This window comes from Corythoichthys intestinalis, chromosome 9 (assembly GCF_030265065.1).
Source record: "Corythoichthys intestinalis isolate RoL2023-P3 chromosome 9, ASM3026506v1, whole genome shotgun sequence".
In the NCBI taxonomy this organism is placed as follows: domain Eukaryota; kingdom Metazoa; phylum Chordata; class Actinopteri; order Syngnathiformes; family Syngnathidae; genus Corythoichthys; species Corythoichthys intestinalis.
In genome coordinates this window covers 11,686,203-11,699,440 of record NC_080403.1, presented here as the reverse complement: position 1 = coordinate 11,699,440, position 13,238 = coordinate 11,686,203, and the positions used below count along the sequence as shown (strand labels likewise).

Genomic DNA, 13,238 nt, shown 5'->3' with positions numbered 1-13,238 from the left:
TAGTTGTCACATTCCCTTCTGCCATCTGAGATACTTCACAACATCTGTAGGTTCGTATATCAAAACAGGACAGCAAGCTTTTATTGCCCATCTGATTACATAATGACCAACTTACAAAGCAAAGAAATGGGTCAAAACTATGTTTTAAGGATATTATACAAGATATTCATCACTAATTCAACAAAAAAACAATATGAGTGGACAGAGGTAATGTGTTTTAATGGTTAGGTCAGGTGAAAGAATGCGAAATTGTAGAGATTTGTCAGAAGAAGCGTGGTGTTTTTTTTCCCCTGAAAAGAGTGTGGATGTGGATGAGCAACATTGTGCAAAGAGCCATGGAGGTGATACAGATTATACTTGTGATTTAGAGAAAATGATACAGGTGATGCTTACGTGAGCGAGACGGTGAAGTGGAAGCGCTGGCGGAGGCCTTTAAAGGTGAGGAAGGAGTTCGGGGGGAAGTTTCGCATGGTCATCTCGCAGTAAGGCTTCTCATAGCCGCCCGAAGGGCAATCGCACTTGAAGCCACCCACCAGGAGGTTGACACACACGCCGCCGTTCTTGCAGACTCCTGCAGCACAGCGGCCGGAGCGTGATGACAGCTCGCACCGCTCTCCTGGGACATGCAATAAATACATAAATAAATAATGCTGATCCGTAGCAAAACAAAATATCATTGTATCGCTCATATCTGTAAATGTGTTTGTAATATTGATGCGTGTCCAATAGTTGCGTATTCAGTATTCTTTCTTTCAGCCTTTTTTATAGCTCTGTCAATTCATATCCAGCATCAAAGCTCCCTTGCCTGCGCTGGTATGTGTGTCAAAGTTGGAGACTTCAACATGAACTAGCCATTCATTTAGGGTCATTAATCACGGGCCACTGAAAGTTTGCTTAAGAGCTGCTTGAGTATGTGTCCAGTCAATGGGAGTAAATCCACACCATGCTAGATGACACTGATTATTGCCTTCCATCATACCTTAAAAAAAAAAAACAAACGAAAAACCCAATGATTTCCTTACATCTACCTAGTCTTAATATTATTACATCCTATCATTTGATCTTCTGTACATTTAAAATATCATACATATTAAGCAATATTATGTACAGTATGTATCCATGCATCATTTTCATCATTATCGTCATAGGTGTGTTGGGGGATATAAAAGCAATGTTTGGACCTTGTTTGACTGAAAACTTTCCAAATCTTCTGAATTTTAGCTTAAAGAACTCTCCGATTTTTGTAGTCCTCCTTGAGACCAGCCTGATTATCTTTGTGGTTAATCTAAATAAGAGATTTGCAAACATCTGCTTTGATTTTGAGGGGTGGGAAATATTAGGATTTACCCAATTAAATTTGAATGAATGTACTGTATTCAAAAAATGGGGAGAAATACATTATTTTAATTTCATTAAATGATTAATTGGAAAAAAAAAAAAAACGGTACTAATAATTATATATGAATAATTATTAATGAGTCCAGTAAAGGTTTAAGTCACTTGTCTCCAAATAAAAATGTGCAAGCGTGCAAATATTATGATTGTATATTTTACAGGGCAATAAAATATTCAAGCAACATATACCACTGAAAATTATAACACCGATTTGAATAATGACATATATTCTGAAAAGAAAAACATTAGGATATACAAAAAAGTAGAAATGAGTAGTCATGTCAAAATAATTCAGTAAAGGGGGCGACACACAATGTTAGATACACCAGCACAATTTATTTTTTTAAATCTGACCGGCCGATATGAAAAAAATCCATTTAAAACTGGGTTATTTCAACTCAGATGCAGCCGCGCCTCTCTCTTCTGCCTAGTGCACTAGCATTCACCCCGTCCTCTGATTGGTTAAATGGTAATGGTCAATGGAGTTACACTTGTATTGCGCCTTTCCACATTTTTAAGGTCCTCAAAGCGCTTCACACTATATCCTGACTACCTACTTGTGACGCAGCACCAGGAGCGACGCGGGGTTTAGTATCTTGCTCAAGGATACTTAGACGAGGTCATTAGGGCAGAGAATTGAACCCATAACCTCTGGGTTGGGGAACGTCAACTGAACCGCACCACCCTCTATTATTAGCTACTATTTACTATTTGTGTAGTTAAGAGGTGGGTAGTAACGCGTTACATATACTCCGTTACGTTTACTTGAGTAACTTTTTGAGAAAAATGCACTTCTAAGAGTAGTTTTACGAAGCCATACTTTTTACTTTTACTTGAGTAGATTTGTAAAGAAAAAACACTTCACTTACTCTGCTACATTGGGCTACACAAGAGTCGTTACATTTTCCCTCTTTATTGTACCTATTAGATTTTTTTTTTTTTGCCAGCGATGCCAGGAGTAGCTCTACCAATTTCACCAATTAGACATCGCAACAATACTTACATGACTCCATTACACCAATATGACGCAAGCTTGCCGTTCTATGATCACACCAGCCTGTTCAATCACGTGGCATCTTTAAAGCTCTGTAAAAATTTTTACATAGAGCGCTGCCCTCAACATGACTCGAAAGCGCGGATTTAAACTCTCTCTCTCCCAGTTTTTATTTGGCACTGAATGACCACGGAAAACTGGACATATGATCCATTTAATTTATAATAGTAACTATGAAGGAACAATTAACTATTATAACTAGGAACTATTTTCTCCACTAGAGGGCACTCATGCTCTTTGGACGAATAATGCTTCATTTCTGTCTTTTTTCTCTAGCCGGAATTTAATGATTTTTATTTTTTTAGTATCATTATGACAACAATTAATATAGATAAGTTTGTGCTGAGAGAAAAAAAAAAAAACATACAAAAAACAGTTGCTCACAATGTTACTCATTACTTGAGTATTTTTTTCAGTGGATACTTTCTTACTTGTAATTGAGCACGTTTTTTGCATGACTACTTTTATTTTTACTTGAGTAATATTATTTTGAAGTAACGAAACTCTTACTTGAGTATAATTTTTGGCTAATCTACCCGCCACAGGTGTAAGTAAATAAACATGATTTAGGCATTTTAATGAAGTTCAGTGTTAGCATTATTCAATATTTTTACGCAAATTTTTTTACACTTTTATTGCAAATGAATATTGGGTCCAAAAGCCGGTTATCGGCCCCTTTAACTACTAATAATCGGTATCGGTCTTCAAAAACCCATATCTCTCGATCTCTATTAAGAAGCAATGCATTCATAAGAAAAGCTGTAATCCACAGTGCTCTTCCTCACACATGATCTTTCCAAAAGGGTGTCCCCATGGGAAGTCAACACTCTATGCTACTAAGCTGTTGGGTTAGGTTGCCAGGTGAGTGTAACAGCAGGGTGCGGAGCTCAGAGTGACAAATGCACACCATCACCGCATTAATAATTAAAATAGTCAATATAAGCAGCAACCACGTGTGAGCGCTTGCTGCCGGCATGAATCATTAAGGCAGCAAATTGCACAGACACCTCGGAAATGGGTGGAAGATGCACCGTGCTCTTTAATGTTTGCTCGATGCATGCATAAAAGATCAATGCAATTGGAATACTGTATGAGCCAACGTTAAATTATGGATTTAAAAAAATGTCATTTTGATCTTCACCAAAGCATCATAAACTGATTCTAAAATATTAACCAAGAGTAAACTCATGAAACATTGAAAAATAAGAGTCAATATTTACGTCAGCCTATATGAGTAAAAAGCATTGGGTGGGTGACTTTTAAACTTTTAAAATATGGGAATTACTTGTTAAATCTTAGGAAATACTTGACTTGTACTCAACTTATATCTGAAACACATTGGGCTCAAATGTAGAAACAGGCTTTCCCATATGGATGTAATCTTCCTTTTTTAAATTGTTACAGTCTGAAAGACATCCAGACATTTCTTAGCTAGACGACATGATGCCATCACAGATTGGTGAAGATTTCACATGTCCAAGAGAGTTCATAGATTTGTTGTATTAATTTCAACACTTTAAATTTGATTAATAAAATATTAAAACCCTTCGAAGCAAAAAGAAGTCATGGGGAAAGCCCAAGGTCCAACCTTTGTGTAGTAATATTGAAGTCCCGGAAGAGCGTTTAAACCCTTTATTACAGGAGATTGCCACTGGAGGCTGGTTTCAAAATGGAGCAATCTTGTGCCCACTTGTATTATAAAATGCCCAAATTCACCATCAAAATAAAGCTGTTTAAAGCCTGGAACAAACTTTGAATTTCGAATTTATGGCAACACCATCCCTTCATGACAGTTGTAGAGGGTGAATGTTTTTGTACAATGGTTGAGTTGTAATTTCTCTTTTAAAAAAAAAAGGTTTAAAAAAAAAAAAAAAAAAAAAAAAAAAAGTTGTGTTGCACTAAATTACTGCACTAAATGACGTCACGAATATCAGGGAGTACTGAGATGTTGGGAAATAGATTCAAGATTCAGTTTCCAACCGCTGGTCACTCTACCCAAGATGGCCGCCAGTTATGCACACTGGTGTAAAAAACAAACCCCAAAAAAGTGTGTTTGTTGTCCTTCCCAAAATGACAATAGACGTCCAATCATTTTTCTGCTGTGAATTTCATTTACTAGTAGTTTATTACTAGTATATGTTCAATCCATTTGGTTCGTTCACTCACTGCCACCCTCTCGCTTCAAATGCAAATGCATCTAGTCCAGTCAATAGTAGCCCATGAGTTAGGCAGTGTCTTACATTCAAGTAAGTATGCAGTAATTAATTATTAAAAGAATATTAGGGCTTTCAAACGATTAAAATTTTTAATCGAGTTAATCATAGCTTAAAAATTAATCGTAAATAATCGCAATTCAAACCATCTATATAATATGCCATATTTTTCTGTGAATTATTGTTGGAATGGAAAGCTAAGACACAAGAGGGATATACATATACATTCAACATACTGTACATAAGTACTGTATTTGTTTATTATAAAAATAAATCAACAAGATGGCTTTAACATTATTAACATTCTGTTAAAGCGATCCATGGATAGAAAGACTTGTAGTTCTTAAAAGATAAATGTTAGTACAAGTTATAGAAATTTTATATTAAAACCCCCCTTAATGTTTTCGTTTTATTAAAGTTTATAAAATTTTCAATCAAAAAATAAACTAGTAGCTCGCCATTGTTGATGTCAATAATAATTATAGTGCTGAAACCCATAAAATCAGTCGCACCCAAGCGCCAGCAGAGGGCAGCAAAACACCAAAAAACACAAATAACAGGTGGAAATGACACTTTGCTGTCATTTTAATCTGTTTGAGCGGGACATATGCGTTAAATGCGTCAAATATTTTAACGTGATTAATTTAAAAAATTAATTAACGTGATCATTTTGACAGCCCTAAAGAATATATATATATATATATATATATATATATATATATATATATATATATATATATATATAAATATATTTATTAATTCCAAGAAAACGTGCTATTGGTAAAGTATTGGCATTGGGCAATACCACACAGCTGGGTGTCCGAATCGGTAACAGGAGCCAAGCAATGGTATTAGCGCAAACCTAGTCAAAAATGTATGACTTTCGGGGCTTCACTATCCGACGCCATGAAAGCCCCGCTAAACTTGTCTTTTTTAATTATTTTTATTATTACTTTTTTTATTTCACATTGTTCCGAATTTCTTGGATTTGATCGGAAGCATTAAAACTAGAGATGTCCCGATCGATTGGCATCGGGTCCGATCACGTCATTGTCAAAGTATCGGAATCAGCAAAAAAATATCGGCCATGCCTTTTTTAAATATATATATATATATTAATTAAATCGTTTTCTAATTGTATTTAACGTTACAGAAATAATATGTTACACTCATCCAGAGTCTTTAGTTTAGGCTGAAGGTAGGGTTATTAAAAATATCCCGATAACGGCGGCAATTAATTTATTAAAAAATGTGTCACGTTAAAACATTTAACGCTATTAATATATGCACTGCACGAACCTCTCACTCATTGTTGCGCTCAATCTGTAATGACGCCGTTTTACCTATATAGAGAGATAATAGGCAGCGCAAAATGAGTAGAGTGAATTTTGGCCGCCTTTGGAGCCGTTCCTCAATTAGCTAAAACCTTGCGTCCTTCTCCCTATGAATAGAAATATCATGGGAAGCAAGGTGGCAATTGATCTTTGTCTTAACACCTTAAGTTATTTCCTAAAGCAGAGAAGATATATCCATTGATAGCACGACGCACAGTCATGGTTTTACTTCCCATCATGGTTCCACTTCCCATCATGCATTGGGGATGCCTGCAGTATCATTTACTGAAAGCTCAACAAATATGCTAGATGGCAATATTTAGTCACAATATAATATGATTGTCACAATATACAAAGTCACAAGTCTTTCTATCCGTGGATCCCTCTCACAGAAAGAATGTCAATAATGTAAATGCCATCATGAGGATTTATTGTCATAATAAACAAATACAGTACTTATGTACTGTATGTTGAATGTATATATTAAAGTTGCACCGATACCAGTATCGGCCCGAATTGGTGGTATCGGTATCGACGAGTACGAACATTTAGGGCGCCGATACCATCTACTGGCATCATTTGAACGCAAATTTACTGTCCTCCCCACGTGAGCTAACTTCCCAAATCATTACATCTGTATGTTTTTGTCTCGAAATTACCACACGAAATTTCCACCTTCGTTTTCCGTATTATGGTTGTACACTGCAACGCATATCCGCGATGTTACACTGCTCATTTAACATGGTATTCACAAACGATTAGCATGCCTTAGCTAACGCTTGTTGTTGAAGCGCTGATGGGATCAGAAAGGTTAAGACCGTGGGAGACTCAGCAAACTCATGGTTTCATGATGAACAATGTGTGGCAAATTAAGAGCGCCGTACTTCAAACTCATCCTGTTTATGAAAGTCGATTGTAATATGCTGGTGTTGTGCAGTAATGAGCAGAAGTGACTTCTTCAGAAAACACTCACGCGGCGCAGCGCGCACACTAGATATCATCAAATGGCAATCTAGATCTCCTATGTTAGATCCCATGCCAACTCTCGCGCGCACACACTAGATATCATCAAATAGCAACCTAGATGTAATACAGTGGTACCTCTACATACGAAGTTAATCCGTTCCAGGAGCTTGTTTGTAAGTCGAAATGGTCGTATGTCGAGCAGGATTTTCCCATAGGAATACATTATAATTCCATTAATTCGTTCCACAGCCCAAAAACCTGCACTAAATCCTTAAAAAATACTGCTGGTACTATTACAAATGGCAATTACATATAGCAAAACAAATAAATAATAAATAAAAATCGGATTAATAATATAATAATAATTCCTGTAATAGTGTAACGAAACGGGTTCTAATAAGGCGGACGTTTTTTTCTGTACCTGAAGGCACCGCGGCGCTGACGTGACAAAGAGGGAGGGGAGCGGGTGAAAGTTTACTTTCGCTTTCAATGCTTTCTTGAGAACATCGTCAATTGCGGCAGACAGCAGGCGTTTTGTGTTGAATAAGTTGTGAAAGAAATGATGAAAACGTGGCGAAGCTGGCGATTTCTCTGGAGATGTTACCACAATAAGAATTGTCAGCTTAACTTATAAAGACTGGCGAACGATGGTCGGAGGAGGACCGTGGAGATGTATTGTTGAGCCATTTCACGGATGCCCACCCTACGCTCATATTTTTCTGTCATTTGCATCTTCGTTTAGAAGGTAAGCGTCAACTTTTTCCTTGTTTCACCACCTGTACCAACCTTTTCTGAAACCTGTGTTGATTTGTCACACAAGAAAATCCGCCGTGCATTCGTCTGCGGTGCTGCCGTTGTCGTCGTATTTCGAGCATGTCGTCGGATGTAGAAACAAATGGCGAGTCAAATTTTACGTCGGATGTCGAAAAGTTCGTGTGTCGAAGCAATCGTATGTAGAGGTACCACTGTACATTAGATCCCATGCCATTAGCTGCGTGAGCCCAGAGCGACGCGTAGTCCATAGACTACATTGATTAAATAGAAACCGCCATGACTGAATGGAAGTTAAGCAGGCCAAATCAATTATCAATTATCAATGACTTGACTTGACTTGCTTTAAAATAATGAGGACTGGGCTTGACTTGTCACATAAATTGAACTTGCAGCGAGTTTACACATAACTTACACATATGAAACATTTTCTTATGCCTGGTAATATAAATGGATCAGGCTTGGTAAGATGTGATTTAATATGCAACAAATGACATTTTCTCAGAGATGCAAACACTGTAGGGTGTTTTGTCAGGCTGCTAGGTAACAAGAGCACCTACCTCCCTCTGGAAGAGGCACAGTGCTCAGCTTTAATTACACACTTGGTAAGGAGGTGAATGAGGTCAGAGGGAGAAAGTACAGTTCCAATTCAGGACAAGATCACTATGAGCATCCCTCTACCAAACAATTGGGTTTATACTTTTAAGTAAACAAACCTCATTTGCCACGGGTTTATGCATCATACAAACCAGCAATGGGTGAAAATTAGAGGTCGACAAATCTGGGATTTTCAACTGCTGATACCGATATCTACAAAAAAATTTCAGCTGATTGCCAATATCCAAAACCGATTTTGTAAGCCGATATTTGAGGTGACGCGATGTAAATAAATGAGAATGAGAGTTTAAGAGAATCCTCACTAAGCTAAAGCTAATGCTAACGCAAATACTACGCTAACGCTACAAGTTACATTTAGAGTGTAGGGATCAAACAGTAAATATTCTCTCATGCAAGATAAAAAAATATGTATAATATTTACATAACAGGCAAGCTCTGATGCAGCCTGCCTTCACAATAATACCTGACTGCGCCCACGTTGCTACAAACTACGCCCACATGATGCTACGGTAAATATCACATGTATATAGAACTAGATGCGAAATGACACTTGGCGGCGTTAGCACATGTATAGAGAATTAGATGCGAAATGACAGACTTGCCGGCGTTAGTAAACAGCCGCCATCTTAAAGCAGTAGACTTTTGAGGAAGGCTCTGTTGAAGCGAACCTTCCTGGCGAGCCTAAGTAACTTTTTTTTACCTAAAATACTCCTAAATTGTCAAAATCTTGACTTTCTATTTCTTGACAATCTATTTTCAAATGATGAAACAGTTTAAAATCTTTCATATGTCGAAAGTAGAGCGGAGGGAACTAATGCAATAAGGGGACCAATTTTAACAACTTTAACGGTTGAGTCACAGCACTTCCAAACATAGCAAAGGTTACAATCTAGTTATCGCGATATCCACAGTAACCCTGTGTAGGCATTTGCCGGTTACCGGTTTCAAGGTATACCGTGTTATGAAAACCTCACAGTTTCAAAACCAAATTAAATTTTCCGTCATACCGTGGTTAAGTATTAGCTATTTTTGAGGTCCCAAAAATGTAGCGAGAAATCCGTGGCTTGGAATGGCAGTGCTCACCCATCCCCTTCCAGTTGTTGCTGTCCTGTGTCTGTCAGTGACACCACACCTGACCTTTTTACCCGCTCAAAAATAGAAAAAGTCACTGGTATGGGAGTATTTCGGCTACCGAAAAGAAACAGACGGCTTAGGACAGCTGACGTGCAGGCAACACCTCCAACATGATTTCACATTTACGTGATTATCATCTGTCACTTTACACAAAATTTAAGGTAAGTAAACGTTGTTATGAACGTTTCCCACCAGCTACGACAGTTCGCTCAAGCTGGTATAGTGTGTCTAGTGATGGTGAATACAATACTATAACGTAAGCGTGTTAATGAGGCAGATAACGTGGCTAGTTACCATGCCAAGACGGCTAACTAGTTTCCTCTGTACCATTGGCCTACTTCCGCCATTGTAAACATCTGCCAATTTGCAAATATGTTGTGAAAAATTTAAAAAAATCGTTCAATGGAAAACAGTATTTTTTGTGTTATTTTTAACCCATACATCTCAAAATATCACATTTTAGAGTTATAATTGCAATACCGTGATACGGTGAAACCGCGGTATTTTTGCTTAAGGTTATCATACTGTCAAAATGTCATACCGGCACATGCCTACCTCTGTGTCTAGTTAAGTTTAGGGTAAAGAATTAGGCTAAGGCCAATTGTCCCAAAAATCCTCTGAACTTCAATTAGTACAGTGAACTAATTCTTCGCGACACCGTACCAACAGCAGACATGGTTTGGAGAGTCGTGGTTTGAACGAGGCGTGGTTTGTAGTGTGGCTGCGGCTGCAGTCAGACCCTTCTCTGCCTTCAAGCTGCTGAAGTGTTCTTCTGGGGTCCTACCGTCAGTCAGCGGCAGCCACAGCTGCCCACAAAGATGCCTGATCCAAATCCATTTTTTTATCGGCTTTTTGGCCGATGGGATGATGGAAAAATGTCCACATATTAGCCCAATATATCGTCCGGCTGATATGTCGATCAACCTCTAGTGAAAATCTATAGGAAGCTATTATGACAATTTAAAATGTGTCCTCCAAAATAAACAACAGACTGTTTCAGGCTATTAAAAATGTCTTTACCTTTCAGGAGCTCAAGCTATCGTGAGTGATGAGCTTTTAATGAAATTAAACAACAATGATTGGGTAATTGCTGTCATAGGAAACGCACCGATATTAATATGGAGAGGGAATGACTGAATTTTCATATACCTCGTATCTTCTTGTCTTCAGTTATTGATCTCTTGAATCATCAGCCACCATGAGTATTGATTTTTAAGAATTCTTCTCTCACACACGGTGCATTTGAGTGGTTTCTTGGTTCATTGTTTTGCAGCAGTGTGAGGTGATTGGGAAGATAAGATTCGTTCCAAACACATTTGAAGCCCATAAATGAATTTTGGATGAAAGCACGAATGCGAGAAGCATGGCAAACACAAGCGGGGTGCCAGCACGCTGTGAAGAAAGTGGGGGTGTTCTTTCACAACTTGCAATGTTCTTGTTTTTTCACTCAGTTGCATTTTTGTGATTCAAACTAAGAGCAACATTTTTCCATTGAAATTCTCACTTTCCTCTTTATTAGCATTTAAATTTCGTTGTCACTCGTTCCTGACGGCACATTAACCTGTCACATTTTACATTTTTGCTGATTAGTCCATCGACTACATATTTGGATACAATCACTATAGTAAACAGTTTTTTTGACATGTCGAAAACACTTCTCTCGTATTTGTCTTGGCTTAGCTTATTTTTGGCATATGAATATAGCAGCTTTTAAAACACACAAGGAGACTATCCATTTCTTCAGCAATTACAAAATAATCTCAGAACATTAAAATTTTTCTCTTGTCCTTCGAAGAGTGTTGAAAATCATGGCTACAGTTTTTTTTCTCAGGTTTTTTTTCCATCACTACCATCTGGCAAACGCCTACGGTCCAATAGACCCAAACCACACACACTCTTTCACACATCCATGCACCATAAATGCTGAACTATTCCTCAGATTGTTCATCTATCTTTAATTGCAGGATTTACCTGGCTGAACACGGAGTGAGCTCTTTGATCAAATTCTCAAGTCATGGGAGAAAAACTACACTGAATTAAAACCTGCTTGAGCAGCTGTAACAGTATGACAACTTCAACACTCCCCCCCCATATTCAACGATATAGCTGAGTTTTCTACTTACAGGGAAAACGAATGAAAATCCACCCACTGTCACCCACTCACATGACAACTCCCGTTAAAAGCGCCCGCAGTTCAATTTCAACACCCACAGCCGTGAACGAGAAGATGTAAGTGCCACTCAACCCGGTGACGGGGCCCACACACAATCGGACGTTATTTCAGGTGCAGTAATATATGCAGCAGGTGAAAGAAAACCTTGGAATGTTAGACTAGGAACAATGAAAATGCATGTTGTTGCAACGGAAGAGTCATGTTTAGAACAGCAGACAAACATTGTTTGCAACATATCGACTACATGTATGCGCTGCTGTTAAGAGTTCACTTTTTAAAGGGTAAGACAAGGTTTAGTATCAATGAACATGTGAAGAATGGTTTCTTAAAGAATCGGAATATGTTAATCACTATAATGATTACGGAAAAATCATGTTTAAACTCAGAAATATATACTCATAGATGCTGCTATTTTGGGACGAATGTGACATCAGATATACTGTAAGCACGCTCCTTTGAGAAGGAGGTAATTTACGGACTGCGAGTCAGGATGTGTCCGAACTACCGAGAAGGCTACGGGTCTATCAGTTTTTGGCTGTGAGGCAAAGATAAAATGGCAGATGACGTTCCCAACTCAGATAGTTTTTGCAATTAGTCTTTTTCAAGTATATGTTGGGAAGCTAGAGCCAGCTACGCCGAGCCGAGAAAGAAGAATCAACAAGTCAATCAGAACATCGTGACGAAAAAAATAAATGTGGGGACAAATTGTTTATGACATACTTATATGACACACTCTTACATACAGTCATAGACTTTACTATTAGTTGACGGGACACGGGCTCGGAGCCGATCGTCCTATTTTCAAAAACTCAAAATTCAAATATTTTCAAAACCATAGCCGCTAGCGACGTAAAACCAAAACAGGCACCTCCCTTGGGCATATATTAGTCGCCATGAGCAGCAACATTAAAAAAATCCAAAGTCCTTCCCCAATAAAATCCCGATTAACTATTCTTTTATACAAGTATAACAAAACTTAAAATGGCCATAAAATTCTCAAATTTTACGCTAGATGCACAAAAATCACCGAATGCAGAGATTGTCACCTATATTTTCAGGATCAATGGTAAATGGTAAATGGACTGTACTTATATAGCGCATAGCAATATTAAACATATCATATATGTTTTTGCCCAACATACAAGCTTAGGTTTTTTTTATTTAGTGCATGTTTTCAACAGTAAATAAATCACTAAATTTTCAAATCAGAATCTTAATACTTGAGGAAAACATGCAGGACCATCTTAATTTACTCAACAAAAGTAAAATTAGCATTTTCTTATATACAATCACAACTTATTTAGGCTGAATTCCGATCTTACTATTGCCTCCGCACGCCAGCTATCTGGCCCTCATTGTTTTTAGATTGAAATGTTATACCACATAAAAGGCGAATTTGTTTTTTGTATGGAACCCAAAAATGTCTAAATTACTCCTTTTTTTGCCCCAAAAAATGGGCAGTTGGCTGAAAATTACCTGATCATATGAATGTAAAGTTATGCTATTGTGTATGGATACAACATGGCGGCCATCACAAAACAAAGAGCTTTTTAAGTTGAAAATTTTTGTAAATAATTGCG

The 13,238-nt window shown here is 37.7% G+C and overlaps 1 protein-coding gene across 4 annotated transcripts in view; it reads right to left on the bottom strand.

Annotated features, from left to right (window-relative positions):
* The window catches only part of celsr2 (cadherin, EGF LAG seven-pass G-type receptor 2), a 163,132-nt gene that overhangs the window by 96,711 nt on the left and 53,183 nt on the right, over positions 1-13,238 (bottom strand). For all 4 annotated transcript variants that reach the window (XM_057845311.1, XM_057845309.1, XM_057845310.1 and 1 more), the window contains exon 3: positions 394-616. In XM_057845311.1, the coding sequence (XP_057701294.1) occupies positions 394-616 (223 nt within the window). The remainder of the gene's footprint in view (positions 1-393; positions 617-13,238) is intronic.